This window comes from Neophocaena asiaeorientalis, unplaced genomic scaffold, assembly GCF_003031525.2.
Source record: "Neophocaena asiaeorientalis asiaeorientalis breed wild unplaced genomic scaffold, Neophocaena_asiaeorientalis_V1.1 scaffold70, whole genome shotgun sequence".
In the NCBI taxonomy this organism is placed as follows: domain Eukaryota; kingdom Metazoa; phylum Chordata; class Mammalia; order Artiodactyla; family Phocoenidae; genus Neophocaena; species Neophocaena asiaeorientalis.
The window spans coordinates 10,456,532-10,480,740 of record NW_020175410.1 but is presented as its reverse complement, the minus strand read 5'-3'; the positions used below and the strand labels follow the sequence as shown (position 1 = coordinate 10,480,740).

The 24,209-nt window shown below is 40.0% G+C and overlaps 1 protein-coding gene across 2 annotated transcripts in view; it reads right to left on the bottom strand.

Moving 5' to 3' along the window:
- SLC25A13 (solute carrier family 25 member 13) overlaps nt 1–24,209 on the bottom strand; it is a 200,640-nt gene that overhangs the window by 82,412 nt on the left and 94,019 nt on the right. For both annotated transcript variants that reach the window (XM_024767160.1, XM_024767161.1), the window contains exon 5: nt 9,476–9,615. In XM_024767160.1, the coding sequence (XP_024622928.1) occupies nt 9,476–9,615 (140 nt within the window). The remainder of the gene's footprint in view (nt 1–9,475; nt 9,616–24,209) is intronic.

The following is a 24,209-nucleotide window of genomic DNA, read 5'->3' as shown; positions in this document are numbered from 1 at the left end:
CTCCCGAGAGGGCTCTTATCAGTAACAGGCCACAGGGCGCTTCCTAAACGCTGTTGATGGAGCCAGGAAGGACCGTAAAGAGAAAGGGCCCTCCTTCACCTAAGGCCAGGAGGTCACAGAGCAAGGAGCTGGACGGCCACCTCTAAGGCTCCAACACGTGAAAGGAGGCCCAGTTTCTCTTTACATTTGCCAGTGAGCTGTTTTCTGTTCCCTCTATTCCAGTACGTGATGATTAATGGACTAGGCTTCTACTGTAGCAGTTTCCAACTACTTTAACACACCCATTCAGAATGCTGCAGGAGGGGAAAAAAAAAAAAAAAATCAAACTCTTCAGAGTTGCTAGCTGTACAGAAATACACATATATAGGGGTTACACCACTTTTGGTTTAACATTCATGCTTCTAAGAGTTCCAGGCCTGTCATTTCCTTAATAATCTCCAATTTTCAAGTGGGTATATTCTGAATGCAAAAATTCTCTCCACCTTTATTCAGACGCACAAGTTCGTGCTTCAGCCTGAAAACAATTTATCAGGAACCAAAAAAAAAAAAAAAAAAAGACCAACAGACCCTCAAAACAAGCAGCAGATCCAGATGATTTATATTAGACTTATATTATAAAGCCAAGAACACCAAAAAACACCCCTGACTACTTTGCATTTTTGTGTTTTGTATAGTTTTAAGATTAAAAAAAATATATCTAAAACTTTAATAACGGGTTATCAACAAAGATATAATTCAAAAGAATTCCTTTTTAGGGGTGGTGGTAGAAGAATTCTGGGGAAAATGCAAGTAATTATTGATGAAAATGAGGAATAAAAATGTATAAAGAAGGTTTGCTTATAAAATATGGTATTATATTTAGCCCTATTTCAAATAAATTCTATATTACATCAAGTATCAGGACCTCTACCATTTAATATATAAGTATCATTTTCATAATCCTATGTTAATTTAGAGGAAAAAATTCTAGTTAAAATAAAGATCCACATATTTTTAAACTGAGTGAAAAATGGAACTTGGCAATGCAATAGGTAGAGAGATAAGTAGTTCCCATTCTCAACATTTTTCTGTGCTCCCCACATTCAGCCTATGCAGTCAGACTTCCAGAGTTCAGCGTGAAATTTCATCTCCAATTCACTGGGTGGGGTCTCTAATTAAAAGGGTCTTTAGTAGCAGTGCTGCATGTAACACCGCGCACACAGCAACACCTTGACAACAACCAGTACAGAGCTTTTCCATCTCCATTTCCTCGCTCTTCTGATTCAACGTTAAACTTCACAGTGGGTAACAGCTATATGGTGTGTTCATTTTCACCAGGATGTTACTGTAAAAGCCTGCACAACAGGCTACTCAACAAAACAGCTAGCTGATGAACACCACGGACACAAAAGCACAATGAATTCTGATTTCCTTTGCCCAGAGAGCAGAAAGTGCAGTGCGAATGAAATGAATCCTGTGTCTAATTCTCCAAGTGACCAGGCTATTCCCCCATCTCTGGTCACTCGGCGCCAAACTAGCAGTGGTTTCCATTTGGACACAGAACACAATCTCATCTCTTGGAGAAGCTGAGGGCAAAACAACATTAGCTGCCTTTACTCATTATTTCATTTTGGAACATCAAGTGGTACTGTATTTATGAAGCAGTACCAAAGCTGTATCACAGACCCCATCTGGTCCAACTTAAAATCAACATAAAAATCACACCCATGTTAAGAATGCAAATATAATCATGGTCTCTGGCTACTAAAGATCCAGGGTCTAGATATTTTAACTAACACAGATGGCAAGTTGGGGTACCCGGGGGGGCGGCACAAATGGCTTGGGTTACTCAATCCTAAGTAAGGACTTTGTTAGTGGTCCACTGACCTGTTTAAACAATTGTGGCTTCAGCAAGTTCTACTACAAAGGATTGTTTTTTGTTAACACCTGAAATGCTCTTTCAATTCCAAAGCTTGAGAATTTGATGTTGCCATGGTTGAAGGTTATGTTTCCTTTTGTTTTGTGGTGATGTTGGGCTGGCAGGGGGAACAATTCCTTTTTTAACAACACAGCCTTTTGTGCTGAAAGTTTTGCCTTAAACCAGGATACTCTGACATACATAGTCGCAACCCTGTGACTCAGAACAGCTCACTACTAGGAGCAGCAAATCTCTGGCCTTCAGAGGGACACGCTGGTGGTGGGACACCACCAGCACCTGGGGCTGCTGACTTACAGAACTCTGCTCTCTAGGGCACAGAACCTGAAAACCAAAATGTCCATTTCACACAAAAGACTTGGGTTGGTCTGTATGCCATTGTTGACCCATAAGCCAAAATACTGGTTGGTTTGATTTAACGAAAAGAACCAAAACTGTTCAGTTGCCTTATTTGCATGCATATGCTTTGGCATCCAACAGGGCTAGCTTGGGGCTCACGTGACCTGATGACAAGGGTCCTAACAAATATGAATGGCTGGTCGGGACACCAGACACAGCTCTGAGTCCCAGGTTCTACTCCTAGCTCTACCAACTACGATTCACCTCTCTGGGTCTCATCATCCATCTCCTGACAAAAGGAGGACCTGAATAAAGTTATGGTAAAACACTCACACCCTTGTGATGAGGACTTTCTGTTGGATCAGACAACTTCATTCTTAAACTCTATTTTTTGTTTGTTTGTTTGTTTTTGTTTGCTTTACGCGGGCCTCTCACTGTTGTGGCCTGTCCCGTTGTGGAGCACAGGCTCCGGATGCGCAGGCTCAGCGGCCATGGCTCACGGGCCCAGCCGCTCCGCGGCACGTGGGATCTTCCCGGACCAGGGCACGAACCCGTGTCCCCTGCGTTGGCAGGTGGACTCTCAACCACTGTGCCACCAGAGAAGCCCCTTAAACTCTATTTGATGAAAAGATATTAGAGAGGATTTTTAGCCCCACTCCCTCCCAAGCCAGCTATCTCATTTCTTGGCTAACTAATGGAATCCCACCTTCAAAATCTGGCCTCGCCACCAATTTAGAGCACTGCTGATTTGTGCATGACTCTTCTTCCTACAGTAATAGGAGGAAGGTCTCTGAAAACAGAAGAAATTTCCTGGCTCCATGAAATGATCAGTGGTGATTACATGCAAAGCACTCCTCACAGGCCTTCACCAACATGTCCTCCATCCCATCCCCCTGTGCTCCCAGTATTGGTAAATCACCACCATCCTCCCACTTGCCCAAGCCTAAAATCCAGGAGTGAACCATGAGTTCTGCATATCCTTTACTGTCCCCATCCTAACAGATCACCAAGCCTGGTCAGGCCCATGTCTTGAACTTTTCTTGAACCCATTTTCTTTAGCTCATCACCATCATCATCCAACCCAAGCCACAGTCATTTCTCTCTTGGATTGGAGAATGGCCAGATGGTCTCCCTCTCCCAGTCAGATCCCTCTCCATTTGACTGTCCACACAACAGCCAGAGCAGTCCTTCTGAAACACCAATCTGATCATGTTTGCCTCTCCTAGCTCCCCATCAGCCTTAGGATGAGACCTGAACACCAGATTTTGTGCTTTTAAACAGTCAGGGTTTTATCATCTAGACCAATGTTTCTCAACGTGTGGCCCTCGGACTATTTGGAACATCACAGTTCAGGACGCCTGTTTGAAAGGCTATTTCTTAGGCCCTATCCAGACCTACTGAATCAAACCCTTGGTGGGGACAGAGGCCCAGGGCACCACCTTTTAAAATCACTTCAGAAACATTTTATGCAAAATTTGAAAACACTGCTACAGATTTAGGAAAATTAAAACCAACTTCTATTCCACCTGTCTCATCTTGAACAAAAAAACTCCTCCAAGCTTCTACATGCTCATCTTTCATACAGAAACAATAGCAACTGCTTAACACCTAAGGCAATTGTAAAGACCAACACAAGCCAAAGCACTTTCTAAGCTGGAAAATGCTACAGGAGAGGTAGTTAACAGCAACAGTTTCCTAGTTAACAGGCATATCGCATTGGGTAGTAATCTGAGACTTTTCTATCCTGAGACCAGAGCCGTTAGAAACTCCTATGTGTAGATGATTTTTAAACTGTAATAATTATATGTGAAATATATACCCATGATTATAAACCATTATCAAGAAGTAACTGGAGGGGAATTCCCTGGCTGTCCAGTGGCTAGGACTCCACGCTTGGATCCCCGGTCGGGGAACTAACATCCTGCAAGCCGTGCGGTGTGGCCAAAAAATAAAATAAAATAAAATAAAACTGGAAACAACCATAACACGTACCCCTACTATGGCTTTTTTTTTTTTTTGCGGTACGCGGGCCTCTCACTGTTGTGGCCTCTCCCATTGCGGAGCACAGGCTCCGGACGCACAGGCTCAGCGGCCATGGCTCACGGGCCCAGCCGCTCCGCGGCATGTGGGATCTTCCTGGACCGGGGCACGAACCCGTGTCCCGTGCATCGGCAGGTGGACTCTCAACCACTGCGCCACCAGGGAAGCCCCATTGCTATGGCTTTTTTATAATCATATCTGGCAATTAATGGCCGGGATCAGGAATGCTAAATGTCCAGCAATGCATGACTGTACATCCCCATTCAGAAACATGGCTCTTTCCAGGAAGAGAAACTAACTTCATAGCCATGGCCCTGGAGACAACATAGTGGAGTATAGTGGTAATGGCATCATATTTTTTAATCCCTCACATGTCTGTGATCTTATGGAAGAAGTTAAGCTCTAGAACAGCGGGTCTGTACTCTTTTGGGGTACTCCTTTGGGACCCCATTGAAAACCATGAGCATTTCCCCATAAAATTACCTGTAAATGCAAAATTCTACCCTAGAGTCTGTTTATTCTTTTGTATATAATAGGAAATAACTATAATTACCTCTCAGGGTATTGGGGGATGCTAGCATCAGAAACAGGATATTTAAAACCACTTTGTGAATTATAAAGGTTGTTGCTATTATGACTTCTTTTTTTGAGAGTGACTCTCAGTACCGACTCCACAGAATAATTTGGCAGAAAAACTTAAGAGGCCTTTCTTTCACTCTGTGCTCACAACTGCCTATGACTCCCATCCAATAAGAAAAAGGTAATGGATTTGAACAGACACATCTCCAGAGAAAACGTACAAGTGGCAACAAGCACATGAAAAGATGCTCAACATCATCAGTCATTAGGGAAATGCAAATCGAAATCACAAATGAGATACTGCTAAGAGACTCTAAAGTAAAAGGCCTCAGACTCTTCGTCTGTAAAATGGGTCTGTTAAATAGACCTTATAGTAGTATCTGGCCCTTTAATTTTGTACTTTGGACGGCTGCTCTAACCACACTTTGAATGTTGGTTTCGGGTTTACACCTGCCATAAGGGTTTATGCTACAAACCCTTAAGGATTTTTGTTACAGAAGAGCATCCTCATAGGGTATACATTTTGTATCTGTTTGCAGTTGTGCTTTTTGAGCTGTCAGGCGAATAAACATAGGAACACGTGCCCAGACTTGTACATTATAAGTATTTCAAAAGTTGTTACCTCTGCACCTCTGAGCCTTTTGCACAAGGCCTCTTGACAAATCCTACATCCTCATCAAACATTAGATGAATTGGGTGGCTTGCCTCATGCAAGTAACAATAACAAAAATACTTCAAAACAGGGTAGAGAGTTCTATGTTCATATCATTTATGAACAGGAGTTCCAGCAGGCATAGAATAGGAAAATTTCTCAGAACTGTTTTCTAAATATACTGTTTTCAGTGTATTAAAATCCATTTTTCAACTAGTAACCATAAAATTAGAGCTTTGCCCTAAGAGCTGAGAGTACAGATGTGTTGGAAAGGCTTATAGACTATTTTAAAATACACACACATACACTGCAACATATAAAACTATATTCACATTCACATGTACACACCATCACTCATGCAGTTAAGTGGAGATGATAGAACCCGGCACAAAAAAGATAGCAGCAGTGGATGCAACAGTATTAAGGATGGGGTAACAGGACTGCAGCTCCACTCCCTTCTGAAATCCTTCCCTACCAAGACTCTAGAAGGGAGGCTTTGCGTCCCTGCTACTTGCTTCTACACTATCATTTAGATACAAAGTACAAACAAGACAAATTTAGCTCCAAGTATATCAAACTGATTCACCACTTTATGAATTTTATAACCAAAGCACAGAAAACAACATTCCAGCTCAGCATCCAATAGATGCCCACGACCGGCACCAACCACCTCAGACAGTACCCAGATGAACATGTGGAGCCCTCACAGCCACGTGGTGGCTTATAACAAACTCACACCAGCTTCCGTACAGTAAAATGTTTTTTAGGACTTCCATGGTGGCGCAGTAGTTAAGAATCCACCTGCCAATGCAGGGGACACGGGTTCAATCCCTGGTCCGGGAAGATCCCACATGCCGCAGAGCAACTAAGCCCGCGCGCCACAACTGCTGAAGCCTGCGCTCTAGAGCCCACAAGCCACAACTACTGAGCCCGCGTGCTGCAACTACTGAAGCCTGTGTGCCTAGAGCCCGTGCTCCGCAGCAAGAGAAGCCACCGCAATGAGGAGCCCACGCGCTGCGACGAAAAGTAGCCCCCCCCTCACTGCAACTAGAGAAAATCCTGTGTGCAGCCACAAAGACCCAACACAGCCAAATAAATAATTAATTAAAAATAAAATAAAATATTTTTTAAATGAAGGGGAAAAAAACTGACGTTGCAGAGAATTGCACTGCTCACCAGGCACAAACACGTGCACATACATAAGCACAGGTTAACACACAAGAGTGTGAGGCTGATACCTTCCAGGCCCTTCAGTGGGATTGACCGGTGTTTTCGACAACACGCTCCTTGAGGTCACAGGCACTGTGAAGTTGACCCTACGGCTGGCTGCTCCTCTTCCTCCTCAGGTGACAGGCAAGTGGCATGCATGGTGGCAGTTCTTTCACGACCTTGGCGCCAGCCAGGGAGCTGGTGCCTGTGTTTCTGAGCCCTGCTCCACAGCAGAAAGGAGGGCACATGCTTGATAAAGCAAGAGCCCCAAACATAGGAGATTACGTTTACTTACATCCTTAAGAAGGTCCCTGCGTCCAGAAAAGAGCCCCAAAGAACAAAGTATTTGAAGTTGAGGTCTGAGGCTCTACCTTCATTCAGAAAAGACTTCAAAGAAAGCAAAGGAAGCATCTGAATGGGGGCAGTGGGACAGTGACCCCATGGTAGACACCAAAACTGGCATTTCATCGGCATTCATAGCAAGTCTATCATGACACATCCATTAATTCCTTTAACTCTGGGCCTGGAGTGGGACACAAAAGCAAAGCCCTAATTACCTACCAAGACCGTTTTAATCTAGTAAAAGTTTAGCACTTGCGTTCTGGCTACAAAGTCAAAATTGTCCCATGCCGGACACTGAGGGATGAGTGTATTCACCAGTATAGAACGGAGTCCAACACAAGTGAATGCCCCACAAGCTGCAGCTGGGAACCTAATCAGTAATCCCTGAGTCATCTCATCTTTGCCTCTGGCTTGTCCCTATCTTGAGGAAGGCCTAGAAGCAGCTGAGTGGATTACAGCTTACTCAATTCGGCATAATTGATATTTGCTTAAAGGGAAACCTGATCATCCTTACCACTGCTAACATCCCATTAAGACAAAAAGTTAATTAGGCTGTGTTCCATAAAGTCAATTGGAGGCATCTGTCTCAATAGCATTATTGTAATTATTCCTCATCAAAATGAATACCACCTCCTACTGCAGCGCGATGTCTTGTATAAACAAGAGCACAAACCTAACAACTCACGTTCCGTTCTCCACCTGAGTTATTTAAGCAGGTTTATGTTCATATAGAACTGCAAATGGGAGTTCAAAGACATTAACACATTTTAAAATAAATACAAAGGCATGTTTAAGACATCTTGTTTTTTAAGTTTTCAAAGACTGGGAAAATAAAAGCAAACTACAAAGCGTGACAAATTTTAGATAGCATAACGATACCAGTGAAAGTCAAAAAGAGAAGCACCTAGTAAAGTCAACCTATTACATACACTGTGCCTAAGAATGGAGACCACAAAATGCTGAGTGAACGAGCACAGGGCACGGTGCACGTGTGTCCCTGTACCCTCCACCTCCGCCCCACAGCTGTGCTTCCAACCACTCCTCAGAAGACTCTGGCAAGGTCACAGGCGCAGGAAGGATGCAGGGCCACCAAGATACCCACTGCTGATGTTACTAATAACAAAGAAGAGAAGGTGTTTAGGGTAGGCAGATCAGGGAGGGCGGGGCCAAAATAGGCAAAGGAGATGAAGAGCTATAAACCTACAGTAATAAAATAAAGAAGCCACGAGGATGTCATACACAACATTAGGAATATGGTCAATATTGTAGTAACTCTGTATGGGGAAAGTTGGTTACCAGACTTATCATGGTGAACATGTCAGAATGTATGCAAATGTCAAACCACTACACAGTACACCTAAAACTAACATAATATTGTATATCAACTACATTTCAATTTTTAAAAAAAAGAAGAAAAAGATGGTTTCCTTGGCAAATTCTTCCTCAAGACCCACAACTTAAACATAGCAAACTAATTCCCTTAAACAAGCCTTTTAAATATTATATTTAATAAAATAAAATTGTTAGAGAAACAAAACAAATGCATAAAAATCTGAAAGAAAGAGTGGTTTATCACATAGACCTACACATTATCTAGATATTGATCTCAAGTGACTAAACAATATCCGAATCAACACAGCCTTAAAATTATGCTTCAGGAGGAAAACTAAACTGTGATCATATTTTGTTACTAGCCCTCTGTTAGTATCATCAGTGGCCTAGTGAAATTATCACGAAGCAGGGAGTGAAGAGAGGAAGTCAGGAGGGACTGGGCCAGGGGCGTCCCAGAGATGTAGGTAACTCCCACAGAGCTGAACCCCGGATACGGACAGCTAGTGCTCTGAACAGTGATTCTCTAACTTGGCAACACAACAGAAGTGCCTGAAAAGCTTTAAATACCCCAAGGCCCAAGCAGTCCCTCCCTGCCCTCCATCACACACACACACACACAAAATCTAATCTCTAGAGATGGGGGACCCAAACAACAATAGTTTTTAAAGCTCCCCAGGTGATTCCAATATGCAGTCAAGGACTAGATCCAGTGTCTTGGCTATAAAAAGGCCTCAGGTGAAATGATGCTATGGTTAGATGGGAAAACAAAATATTGGTAAGTAGTGGCGGAACCAGTCATAAGCCAAGAGTTCAGGTTCTGATTGTGTCCCTCCTGATTTATGTGACCTTTCAGCACATCACTTGATTTCCTGGGTCCTCAATGTGTATTCCATTTAAGCAGGAAGGGGTTCTGCAGAGTCTGTAAGAGTCTATTTAATCCTATAGTTTCTACATACTAATAAAGAAATACTTCCAAATAGGATGGTTTGGCCAGGGTTAGCAAATGTGCATCACATCCTAGTTTTACTTTTTCACTCTTTTTAACTTTTTATAAGGGCTAGACCCACCAGTAAAAACTGAGTGAATTCCGCATATGTCAGGTGTCTTTTTCTTTCTTTTCCAAAGTGTAGTTGCACAAATTCTGAATCCCAGTTAAATGGAATATGTTGATGAATTGTGGTCTGTCCAAAAACTTGCTTAACGTCCTCTGAAAAGAGAAAAGAAAGGTTGATTAAAACAAAGAAAATTGGGTTCTTCCTTATAAAACCTGTTATTAAATGGATATTGCTACTTTCTTTGCATAAAAAGTAACTCAACTTTAAAAACACAGATTATAAAATCATGGCAGAAATAGAACTGGGAGTCTCATGAAGTCAAAGTTAATAACGCCATCCAATAAAAGGAAAAAATCAAGAAGTCATACGCACACAAAAAGCCCTAAAAGGCAGTCGCAAACCAAAGTAATAAGCTAAATCTCATATCATCATCTGTTTTGTTTCAACAAATATTATTTTCTAGGCACAGGGGATATAATTCAATCTTTAGTGGCAGGAAACACACATATACATACAGAAACACATAGAACACTACACAAGTCTTAAATATAGTCCTCTTTAACAAGCTATTAAAATGTTTTTGAGGATTTAGAAATCAGTTAGATCTAAATCTTGAAGCATATATTCAACAGCACTAAGACTCTATTTAAGCTGTAAAAAGTTCCACTGTTCGTCAGGCCACACTTAAAGGTAACGGGAAGAACGGCCAACAGCCCCATCCTTTAACTTTATCCTGCATACTCTGGCTTGACAGAAGTTCTCAAATGGTCCAAATAATCCCATTTTAAGATGGGCTACCAAATGTACTGTAGTATTGATTCTTCCCCTCTTTTTAGCCTCTACCACAAAACTGTAAGAGGACTGACAGAGAACAGAAACCAACATTATGAAAAACCTTACTTTTCTAAAGCTTCACGTTTTTATTTACTAAGTCTCTCCGCCTCCCAACATGAGTGTATGCTTGGAGGGTAAAGGGACACAAATTATATTAATGAATTTGTCCTGGCCTTCACATCTTTAAATATATCTACCAACCCTGCTCGCTTTTATGAGCAAACTGTGCCTGCTACCTTGTTTTTTTCCCTTTAAAAGAAGAGGTAAATTCTTTAATTCTCTAAAGGGTGCCAAAAACCTTGGCACGTGTTTCCACTGTTTCCCCCAAATTTCCTACTTTCATCTACCCTTACACTCACAAGTTTTTATTCCATGCTTTTAAAGTTTCCAGAAAATTTAAAAGTCTTGCCATGAAGAAACAGTAGTGCTGCTGCCATCAGTATAAGATTGGGTGTGTATCTGCACGAAGAACGCAGTAAAAAATCAGAATTATGCCAGGCATAAATTTTATAAAAGATGGCAGAAAACCTCAGGCTGGCCCTGATAAGGACAATAAAATAAGAAGTTTTTAAGCATAACCCTCAATTTCTTTGAATTTATTCTGTCTTCTCCACTTTTAGGAAAAAAGAGAAAAAAAGAGAGAAAGGACATAAGAAAAATGAAGTGAATCAAGAATTGAGGATCTGAGTGGGGAGTGATGAATGAAATGAACTAAGTAGAAGGAGACTCAGCAAGTTTCTTTTTGGCTCTAAAACCTCTGAGAAGGAATTACCGAACTGAAAGTCAAATTACTTGGGTTTAAATTCTACTACTAATAGTAGCTAAAATTTCTTAGGCACTTACCATGTGCTAGGTATTATTCTAGTGGCTATATGTGATAGAATAGATATTAACCTAGATAATCTGTAGCTCCTTTCCCATTCTAAATTTCTATGCCTCTGTATGAAGCAGGCCCAGGATAGATTCAAGGAAGGCCCACAATCTTCTAATCAATCTTCTAATCAAGACCAATAAATGATCTAATGAGAAACGATGTTCAAATGACTAAGATGTGACCAAAAGAAAAAAAAAACACAATTTTTTACTCTATAAAAAATGTTTATATACTATAATAAAATTTTAGAGAAATATACAAACAAAAATGACTTGGTGGCCATTTTTCTGCCAAGCTGCTGAAATAAAGATTCCTCTCTGCCCAGCATTCTGGTAAAATAACCTTTCAATGCAATAATCATGGGATAGCTGTCAAAAACGAGGTCCTTCCTTTTCTTGACCTCTCCTTCAACATCCAATAGAAAGTAACAGAAGGTGTTAACCCAATACTGGAGACATGGGTGGATGGAAGGTTAAGTAAAAGTCATAAAGAAATGATGACTCTGGAGAACAAAAAGTCCAACACTGGAAATCTTGATGAAGTTAGTGATAGAGCTGGAAAGACGGAAGTTCATGATGAAAGTTTGGTATGTTGTAATAGAAGACTTCAGAGGTGACAGGACATGAGATCTACGTGCTGTGTTGCGTTTGTATGTTGAAGCCATAGCCCCTAGGACTTTAAATATGACTATATTTTGGAGACAAGTTCTTCAAAGAGATAAGTTAAAATGAGGTCGTTGCGGGGGGCGGGGTGGCCTAATGTCATATGACTGCCATGCTTATAAGAAAAGTAGATTACGATACGGACAGGCACAGAGGAAGACCATGTGAAGACACAAGGAGAAGACTGTCATTTACAAGGCAAGGAGAGAGGCCTCAAAAGACACCAATCCTGCCAACACCTTGATCTTGGGCTTCTCGCTTCCAGAACTGTAAGAAAATTCATTTCTGTCGTTTAAGCCACCCACTCTGTGGCACTTTGTTATGGCAACCCCAGCAAACAATTACAATGAGCAACAGGAACTCCCACAGCAGCGACGAGGAAGTTACCCAAAAAGACCCTCCGTATCTCCTGCTACCACTGTAAGCAAGATGAGAGACATTTACAAAAGCAGGCATGTTATAAAAAGGGTGTGTCAGCTGGATATTTAAATCAATTAAATGTAGTAAAAATGTGTTTTAGGCTAAATATATGCAAATTACATGTATTAATACAAAGAAAAGTAACAGAAGGTATTAACCCAATATTGGCATGTAAAGCTAAGGCATTTATTATCCATTTTAATATTTATATGGTATAAAATTATAAATATATATAATAAATTTAGGTTACTCAAAACTTAGTAAATGAATTTAAAATGTGACTGACTCTAACCAACAATCTTATTTTTCCTATAATTAACTATCATTCACTGCTTACCAGAGCTCTGACTTTAATTCAAAACTGTGAACTTTGAACCTTAAGTCTAGAGCTTTCTCCACTATTCCATGAGAGCTCGTCTCTCTTATGCAAATGCCTGCCTGAAGTATTGAAATTTAGTCCCCCTGAAGTATAGAGCTATATGTGATCTCTAAAACATGTTTCAACTCTACAAACTGTCAATCCTACAGACCTGAACTACTGATGTGTTTTTAAAAAGATATCTCTATATAGTATTGTATAGGTATGCAGATAGGTCTGCGTGAGTATACACATTAATTACACATCTTTTCTTTCTATATAGATTATTAGCACCTTCAGAACAAAGGCCATATTTTTCACATCTGCTTCTCCCCTTGTGCCTGCACAATGGTGGGCATAGGGCAACTATTCACTAAGTTGTGGCTGAACTTAAATGAGGAAGAAAAGGCTTACAATAGTGCAACAGGTTAAGGACAGTGGTATTAACCCTTTGAGGCACCAGTTTCCACCCTACTGAAAAGCCATTTCAACAATCATTTCCTAAGATTTTAGTGAAGTGCAAAGAATTGTCAGTCTTCCTTATTAATGTCTCCAGCCCCAGGCCTAGGCTGATTCAAGTGAACTAAAGAACCTGCATTTTCATTAGCCTCCTGGGTTTTTCTAATTCAAGGGTCCAGAACCTCATTTTGAAAAACGTTGTTCTAAAGATTTATAGAAGGGTTTTTAAACTCCCCACTGAAACGGACAAAAAAATATGAAAGGAAGGAGGTAGGAAAGATTCTCCAGAAGACCTAATGTCATGCAGTAAGTGTACACACAGGCAGGCCACTTGTAGACCCAAGGGGACATGCAAGTTGTACAGTCCAGTGACTGACATTCACTTCATGGCCTATGTGAACAGTGCTCCCTGGAGTTGGACAGTTTACAAACTACACAACCCTGAGAATGAGGTCCATTTTCAGTTCTCAGCTGTTCTAATACACTGGCCACTGTAAGAACATCAGTCCTTAGTTAACCAGCACAGCTGGGAGCACTGTATTAGGTCCTGCGGGAAGTAGGAGGGCAGGAGAAGACACGGTGCTGAATCCAAGTCTAATCCACAAGAAACAACTAAACAACACATCCAAACAGTATACTGGATTAAGTGCTAAACAGCAACAGTTCCTCTTGGCAAGGAAACACAAGTTTAAGGAAGGATGCATTTACAACAGTGGGAGGAAAAAAAAGCTTTCTGGAGAAGGTAAAACTTGATCTGGGTCCTAAAGGCTATGGAGGATTTATTCAGATGAACCTGTGAGGGAGTTTTTCAGTAAAGAGCAACAGCACGAAGAAGGGCTCATTTCTTTTGAAGTGAATTAAGGGTCCAATCAAAACATATTGGACCAAAGCCACTGAGACAGGACAGATCCTGGTCTAGGCACTTACAGATGTTGGCATCACCTGCCAGCAGCAAATATTATTTTCAAACCCTAAGGACTTGATGCTACATTTGTGGTGAAGAAAAGGTTGCTATGGGAAGAACAGTTGGTCATGGAATTCTGCAGAAAAATAAGACCTGGAGTTTTTTACCACTTGATACAATCTCTACAAAATTTATTTTTCACTCTCTTAACTTACCTAACAGAGGCTTGTATACTCAAATATCATAAGACTACCAAGTCATTCTAACTGGACAAACCAAATGATATGAGCATTATTACTGATAAAGAGGAAAACTACCAATATTTCTATAGTCATTTTCAAGGCTAATCAACTCTTTTAAGAAATTAAAATATTAAATTTTGTCACTCTGGAAATCTCACATTTTTTCTCTGAAAATATTTTATAGATTCTTAAGTCTGAATACTTCATCCTGCTGCAAGAAGTCATTCGGGGGCACTGATTTTCTGAAATGCTTGGCCTCAACATTTTCTTGTACATTCATGAAAACAAACATCTCTAAGCCCAGTAGTCACAATGGGTTCTGGAATTTCCCCCCTCACTTTGGAAGACACTGTAATATCATCTCAGGTTAATATTCTCTTCTCCTTTTAGGAGGCTCAAATAGCTTTCTCACTTAACATTTGATTGTTTTAAGATTTCTCCATGCCTTGGTGAGACAATGAGAGGTAAGAGTACTCCTTCCATCATATAGTTGGAAAATCAGAAACTAAAAACCAAAGTGATTTTCAAAACTGCTCTGTACTCTCACTTTCATGTAAAATTCCACGAGCTTTATCATAAAAGACTCTAAGGAGTCCATCTTAGGGTCATCCTATCACTAAATCTTTACCATTCCCTGAGCTTTTCAAACCTAACTTCCTAACTTGCAGTCCTGGAGAGGAAAGAGAAAAATGTTTTACGCTTTTTGGTCCCTTGGTTCCGTGAAATAAACAAATTAATAAACAAATAAATACGACTATAATTCATAACGCACCTGCTGATGGCTTTCAAATAAGCATCACTTGGCAGATTACTAACTTAACTTAAAAAAATTAGAAGGTCTCTCCTAGTCTAAAGCACAAGGTCTTAAAATCTTACCCCCAGGTTGAGGTCATGTAGGCAAAGAAGCAAAACTGAATTAGCAATGAAATATAAATGAAGCACTAGATATAGATTTTGGATATTTAAAATCATAGTTTTCTTAGCTCAGCCACTCCTCCTGAAAGTAAACACAAATTAGAGTGCTTATCTCAAAGTATAATCATTGTTATTTCAATATGTGCCAAACAAACTATGTTTGGAAGGTCTATAGTTCCCATAATATCACCAAATAATGCTGATAGTATTTAAAGCAAGACTTCACCAAATAAGCTCAAAGAGCCTTTGGGTTTATTTTTGGGGACTTTGCTTTCTCCACAAATGTTTCTAGCCTGAAAGTCTGCTGCACTTTTTTTTAAGATTATAAAAAGATAATTACAAAGTGGTAATCGTTTCTTACCTAAATATAACCTCAAAAAGTCAACTGATTTCCCCCAATAAGTTTCCCAGGCTACACAGTATGGTTGTAGTGGAAAGAGTTGTGATTTTTAAAAGCTGGGTCATAGATGACATGATCTTGTGTATTCAAGGTCCTAAGGAATCCACGTAAAAACCATTAGAACTACTAAGTCCAGCACTGTTGAAGGATACAAGATCAATATACAAAAATCAACAGTATCTCTATACACTAGAAGTAAGCAACCCAAAAATGAAATTAAGAAAGCAATTCAATTTACAATAGCCTCAAAAAGAATAAAATACTTAGGAAAAAATTTAACAGAATACATGCAAAACCTGTACTCTAAAAACTATAAAACACTGTTGAAAGAAATTAAAGATGATATAAATAAATGCAAAGACATTCCATGTTCATAGATGGGAGGTCTTAATACCGTTAAGATGGTAATACTCCCCAAAATGATACACAGATTCAGTGTAATCCCTATCAAAATTCCAGCTGGTGTCTTTGCAGAAATTGACAAGCAGACGTTAAAAATCATATGGAAATTCTAGGGACCCAGAATAACCAAACCAATCTTGAGAAAGAAGAAAAAAGTTGTATTTCAAATTTACCTCAAAGCTACAGTAATCAAGACTGTGTGGTACTGGCATAAAGACAGACATATAAGACAAATGGAATAGAACTGAGAGTCAAGAAATAAACCCTTACATTTATGGTCAGTTAATTTTCAACAAGGGTGACAATTCAATAGGGAAAGATTAGTCTTTTCAACAAATGGTGCTGGGACAACCATGCAAAAGAAGTAAGGTGGGACCCAAACTCACACCATATACAAAAACTAACTTAAAAATGGAGCAAAGATCTAAATATAAGAGCTAAAACTGTGAAGCTTTTAAAGGAAAACGTAGGCATAAATCTTTACGACTCTGGATTGGAAAATAGTTTCTTAGATATAGTATCAAAAAACACAAGCAGGGGCTTCCCTGGTGGCACAGTGGTTGAGAGTCCACCTGTTGATGCAGGGGACACAGGTTCATGCCCTGGTCTGGGAAGATCCCACATGCTGCGGAGTGGCTGGGCCCGTGAGCCATGGCTGCTGAGCCTGCGCATCCGGAGCCTGTGCTCCGCAACGGAAGAGGCCACAACAGTGAGAGGCCCGCGTACCACAAAAACAAACAAAAAACCCCAAAAACCCCAAAAACACAAGCAACCAAGGACAATAATATATAAATTGGACATCTTCAAAATTGAAAACTTTTGTACTCCAAAGGATACCATCGACAAAGTGAAAAGACAGACTACAGAATGGGAGAAAAGTTTTGCAAATCACATATCTGATAAAGAACTCTAGAATATATAAAGAACTCTTGCAACTCAAAAATAAAAAGACAATTCATCTAATTTCTAAAATGGGCAAAGGATTTGAACAGACATTTTTCCAAAGACAAAATGGCCAATAAGCACATGACAAGATGTTCCAATCATTAGCCTTTAAGGAAATGTAAATCAAACGAGGTATCACAATGAGATACCACTTTACCCCCACAAGTAGCAAGTGTTGGTGAGGATGTGAAGAAATCTGAAACCCTCATACACCGCTTGTGGGAATGTAAAAATGGCGCAGTCACTTTGGAAGAGTTTGGTAGTTCTTCAAAAAGTTAAACATAGTTACCACGTGACCCAGCAATTCCACTCCTAGGTATATATCCAAGAGAAGTGAAGACATATGATCACATAAAAACTTGTACACAAATGTTCATAGCAGCATTATTCACAATAGCCAAAAAGTGGAAACAACCGGAATATCCATTAACTGAAGGATGGATAAACAACATGTGGTATACCTATAACAATGTGACCTCCTCAATAAAAGGAATACAGTACTATTACATGCTACAACATGGATGAGCCTTGAAAACATTATACTAAGAAGCTAGTCATGAAAGACCACATGTTGTATGATTCCATGTATATGAAATGTCCAGAATAGACAAATCCAGAGAGACAGAAAGTAGATTAGTGGTTGCTTAGGACTGGAGGGGCTAGGGGAAAATGGGATTGGGGAGTGAGGATTGCTAAGGTACGGGGTTTCTTGTTGGGGTGATGAAAATATTCTAAAACTGATGATGGTTACACAAATATGTGAACAGACGAAAAAACACTGCATCACACACTTTAAATGGGTGCATTATATCTATATAAAGCTGTGTTTAAAAAAAAAAACCTGGAACCCTCAAATCTGCTTCCTACTAATGAGTGAAATTAGGCAAATTACTTACTCTGACTCCATTCTCTCAATGTGTTAAATGGGAGTAAAATAACTCGAGGGTTGTAGCCAAGTGTGCCCAGTACAATGTTCTAAACATAGCAGGTGACCATTAAAATGGTAAAATTCCAAAATCTAAAGTCTTAATTATAATGAAGATTGTTATCTGGGCACCAAATATTTACAAAAGATACAAAAAAAAAACCAGGCAATAATTTTCTGCAATAATTTTCCTCAAATACTTAAAATCATCCTCTTTTAGCTCATATATTAAAATTTTGAATGAAAAGTGATAAAAAAAAACTAAGTAATTTTCCATTATGTTTCTGAAAGTATGAAATTAAGAAAGATTAAGAACCACCACTCTTCACTTTGAAGATCTTTCAGATACTAGAAATATTTAATTGGCAAATTACTTGCACATGCCATTAAGTGGTTAGACTGAATTTGTTTTTACAAATTCTATGGCCTCTTATTCCTTAACCTCTACCACACTATAATCTGAAATCATCGAGGTCTTCACTTATGCAAATTTTTACTTTCTATGTTTTTGTTTCCATACAGAATAACTAAGTTAATGCACTTTAATTTCCAAAAGATTCACTCTTTGAAGCTGCAAATCAAGGAAAACAAGTTTCCCATTAAAATAAAAAAGGTTCATCAAGCTACATTATTTCAAACACTGAACCACAATCTCTCTCTCATGGATCCTAAAAATTTCATTAATACAATAAACACAAAAAGGATGTTTCAGTTAAACCCGAAAGTAATCCATCCCTCTCAGAGGCAAAGGGAGAGTTGCTGAACAGTGCCCTTTATTTCTCAGCAGCTTCACTGGGGTGCTTTTTCTAATGTGTGCTAAATCCTCAAAGAAAGTTGTGGTTTCGTTCGAAGGGAAATAATATTTCACCCTGCTGATATGGTTAACAACAGCTTATACGGCCATCGTCTTTTAAGCAGGGAGCACAAGACAAATTGTTGAATTCGGAAGTTAAATAGCATAATGGAGTAAGTGGATACAGACCTATCTCTACTGCCACATGGGCCAATATCAAGGTTTGCCATTTCAAACCCTTTTGACAAGTGCCTTTTTCTATTAATCACAGTTAAGGGTCTGAAGAGGAAAGAAGTATTCTGGCTACAATTCAGACTTGCTCAAGGAAGTTCTAGGGGGAAAATGGGTGCCATTAAAACAGAGTAAGTACAGAATAAGTACTTCACACACTCAGCTCTTCTCATTAAATTGAGATCTCTATAAGCCCCTGTAAACTTTGTATTATTATTACTATCATTCTGAACATGCGGGTACAGTGGTGATAAGTATCTTTCAAAAACTGAGCACACAGGCAGACACAGCGCTTGTGTACACACACACAGTCAAGCTGAGCTGAATATTATTTCAAAGTCATATATGGTGTTGGTACATGTAGAAATTAGGGCTAACTTAAACCTCTTCCAGTTCTGTACGTAGAGAGGGATGGGACTACCCTGATATGAGGTCACATGGCATTCTAGAACAGAATATCACCCATCTAGTAGTGCTGGAAGACAAAGTTGTGGTTCCTACGATACCAGTCACCATCCCCTCTCTGTGCCTGTTTCCACATCCATGAAATAAAGCCATAAATGACACCAGCCGTTGTTCAGCTGCAGTGTGAAACGCGTTCCCTTGGAGAGCTTGTTCAAAACACATTCCCAAGCCCCATGCCCAAATACTCTGATTCAGCAGATTTGCGATGGAGCCAGGGAGCCTGCAGTTGTCATGAACACCCCCCGACGTTATTACAGCGAGAACTCGTGCTCTGCCTTATTGATAAGAATCCTTCCTATTCTAAAGCCTAATGGATCTATAAATCCTCAAGATTAATTCACTATGTAAGTCATCATAGTGAATGCTGGTTAACAATGAAAAATGTTACAGGCTGGCAGCTACTTAGCATTCGATATTATCTTCTATCACAGGCACTATCTAAATCAAACAGCAAGAGAGGCCAACTGAGATGTTTTCAATCTATCTGCCAGAAAAAAGTTATTTTCAATTGGACAGAATAAATCATTAGCAGTCTTTCATAAAATCAAAAGTAGGCCAGGGCTTCCCTGGTGGCGCAGTGGTTGAGAGTCCGCCTGCCGATGCAGGGGACACGGGTTCGTGCCCCAGTCCGGGAAGATCCCACATGCCGCGGAGCGGCTGGGCCCGTGAGCCATGGCCGCTGAGCCTGCGCACCCGGAGCCTGTGCTCCGCAATGGGAGAGGCCACAGCAGTGAGAGGCCCGCGTACCGCAAAAAAACAAAACAAAACAAACAAACAAAAAAAGTAGGTCAGTTAAAATGGTGTTTGGAGGTATACAGCAGACTGCGGTCACTGTGCAGATGTGTAAGCTTGCTTTAATCGTCTGTTGTGTTAATTATTGTTAACTTTCCTTACCACTCGACAGGAACACACCAAAAGACTCCAACTCTTTGAAAATTTTAAAGCAGTACAAAGAATCCTAATTCATTCCCTAAATGCAAGTATAATATCTCTATTGTTTAAAACACCAATTTCCTAAGCTAGTTTCCTTAGACGGATGTTATCAAAAATAATTTTCTTGCAAAAGCATTAACATACATTTAACCCTACTTAAATGCTCAAGAGCAAATGTACTACAAATGTACACCCACAGTGATCCCTTATTAGTATAAAACTGTTTTATTTCAATTAAAATGTCTAACTATCCACCCCCAACATATACCTAAACTGTAATTTTCTCTGAGAACTTCCAATACATTCTTGATTTTGTTTCCTTTATCAACCTATCAGAGCAAAAACAGCCTTGCAACTGTTGGAAGAAATCAGTCATTAGCAGCAAGATTACAGCAAATTTTCCAATTTAGAAAAACTATATTTTTATCTCCTCTTATACTGAAAGAATAATGGTATACTTTTACTATTTTTAAGTGAGCAGTACAGTTTAAAATAGTCAAATTTTCCCAGTGCTCCAAGTTTTAGGATTTACCGTTAGCTTTCTGTTCTCCACACCTTCTTCACCTTCTTTCCTATTCACAAATTGTCTTCTCCCTTCATCTTACACACACACACACACACACACCCCCCAGGGGCAGACGTCCCCCGATTCGACCTCTCCATACCGACAGTCTTCTAAAGAACGTTTAACCTTCAGGCGGTTATTCACTAAGGAGTGGCTTCACATGGCTATTGTGATTTTCTCTCCAATTGACATTCCTCCACCTTCTCAACAGGCCTCTTCCCCCCCCCACCCCCCACCCCGCTCCCTATTTTTAAAATGGGGTGATGAAGTAGCAAAAAGTACAATATTTTAGCCATTTGAGCATAGATGATTCTCAAATTATCCCACCAACTGGAAGTGCTCTCTGATACCACTATCTTTCAAAATTGAAGCCATTATGGTCAATCGTGCAAATCCGTATTTAGCTTTTCGTAAGTAGTAGATTTTTGACCCAATGAACTGGAACAGCTTCTGCACAGTCTCTAGGATCTCATACAAGACACTCGGTCCCTGGGCACACCGCAGTCCTCATCAATGTTGAGGTTATTTCCTCTCAAAACTCACACTGCTCTTACTCAATATTCTCATTCTCTATTGGAATGTGTCTTAAGAAAATATACGTGGGTCCCCCCCAAAATATGAAATAAAATCTACTATCGGGCAATAACGTCCTCTCACCAAAATAACCTGTTGTTTTTGTGAAACGTCAAAATCAGAATGAATATTAACAAAGAACTTTGCTCAAATTGGTCCTTCTGACTCTCAGAACCATTTTCCCGTCAGTTATCATTTTGAATATTTCATTTTCCAAGTGTCTTTAAAAAGGTATTAATAAATGACCTTCTTCGTAGTGAGCTTTCAAAAATTATGGCTAAAGTTTTGTCCTCTTCTACTCCAATACCTGCATTCCTCTAGTTTTTTACATTTATTATTAAATTTGAGTGTCTACCTTCAAAACTTATCTGCGTACTTTTAGCTCTCATCATTTTCTGCAACTTGAATCAGAATGACTGAAGCGGGTTGTTTCCACATAGTTCCTTGTGTCATCTAGCCTGTCCGTTTTCCCAGAGCATTCCAATTCACTTTCATCACAGCAGGTGTTCCTGCACAAAATCCAGCTGTGAACCCAGGAAGGGCCCCTCCAAACACCAACATACACGTCAAAGAATTAACTAGAGAAGGACATTAGAAATCGCTTCATTAGTTCTGTGGATTCTGTTTACGTCCCACATACAAAAGAAAGGTAGGTTCTGTTCAAATAGTTTGACAAAGTTAATTTACATTTTCTGCAGGACTTCTCAGAGCCTTCGTAGACTAAAACTTTGGGGCCTCATGACTGTCTAATAGGAGAATCCTCTCTCACACAACGTTAACAGGAGACACCACTTTAAAGCACCCAAACTCACAATATCACTCAATAGTTAAGATTAAAGGACAAGAGGCCACAGCAGCTTATAATACAAAATCAATACTGTGCTCGTTTCTTTTGGATTCCAGGCCAACTGACAGAGCTGAAGGAGCAAGGCAGCCAACTCTCCCAGTGTAGCTCAGGACAAAGACTATTTTACAATTGAAGTTTTTAAACAACAATGCTAGAAAAGTATTAAATAAGATATATGTCTACTCGTTCAGCTGTCCCTCTTCAAAAAGCAGTTCCTACCCTTTGGCAGGACTCCTTTCAGACTTGCTAAAGGCAAATGTTCATTTAGACAAAACACAACTAACAACTGTGGCCATTCATGGACTTCCTAACACTTATCTAGAACCAGAGAGTTGAGAATCCCTGTTGCTAAAGGTCAATGAAAAATTGCAGGCGGACACACACACACCCCCCACCACCACCACGATAATGACACTGGGGGCTTATGTTCACATACTAAGAATGGAAGCTTTACAACTGCATATAAAACATTTCATGACATTTTGTTCAAGAGTAATGAAAAAGATAAGTCAAATGAAAAGAAAAACATGTGACGGCATTAAGCAAACAAAAATTTTATATTTCAACTTGAGGAAGTATTCTGGTATACAACATACTCTGAATGTTCAGAAGGTCAATTGTGACTTACACTAGACGAAGGTAAGATTCAGGTCCTCCACTACTATTGAGTTAGGCTATTACTGGCGCCTACTGCAGATACAACTACTGAAGAAATATTCATAAATAGGAATAGTTAATGTTAAATTAGCATCATGAGAAAAACAATCACTGGTGGGTGCACTAAATATATCAGATTAACAGTTTCACTAAATACACACACACACACACACACACACACACACACACACACACACTTTCTTAAAATTCCTAACAATAATGCTTTGCTTTCCCAGCATCAACAAATAAGAAACTTGGGAAAATGGAAGTGTTGGAAAACCACCCTGTACCAACTTGCTCAGAGGGCAGGTAAGTCCTTTCAAACCCTGACTTTCAGTTCTTCCACTCACAAAATGGGAGTGATCATCCATTTGCCTGTTTCACAGCAGTATGGGAAGCTTACACAAGGATCACAGACATGTCTGCCTCTGGCTTTGCCCCACTCCAACCAATGTAACAAAACCCACCTTTTCCAAGCATCATTCGGATCCCGTCCCTGTCCTCTCAACAACCCTGCAGGACTCCCAATTGCCTCTCCTATCAAATTAAAACTCCTGCTTAGAGGGCTGTGGTGGGTGCACCATCACATGGGGCCCTGGCTCCCAGCACCCACATTTCAATCAAGGGTCTCCTCTACTATCCGCAATCTGCACAAAGGCCAACTCTCCTTCCCCTCCCACCACTCTGTAATTCCCCCTCCACTCAAAATTCTGCTCACATCAAAAGATAAAGCCTCCTGGGTAAAGCTCACAACAAGTGCATTTCAACAAATTCCTTGGACGTCTCTGTAACCAAGGCAAATTTCTACATGTACTGAGAACTCTAATCCAGGTACATTCTTCCTTATAATTACTTTTCAGTACGGTCATATAAACAAAATCTTAATTCATTCGTGCATTGTTCTTTACTTCTTCATGAAAAATTATTAAATCCCTCTAATGTCTGATAAAAAGACTGAAACCACGAAGGATAAATCCACACCTATCTAGATTACAAAGGCAGGCCATCCTCACAGAGCACAGCCATCACCAGAGGGAGGCAGTGTGGAACAGTGAGTAACGCTTGGCTGTCCTCTGGCTACTACCTTGGCTCCACCACAGGCAACTCCAGGACCACAGACAAGTTACTTAACCTCCCCAAGGCCATTTCCTCATAAGAAAAATGAGAATTATAATAGTACAGACCTCCTAGGTTCTGAGGGTTAAATAATCAATTACATATAAAGCACTTAGCTCAGGGTGAGTTCAGTAGTAAGTGATCAATAAACTTCAAGATTAAAATGACAGCTATATCCCTTCTCTCAAGAGATCATGTAAAACCACATGTCATTGGAACAGAACAA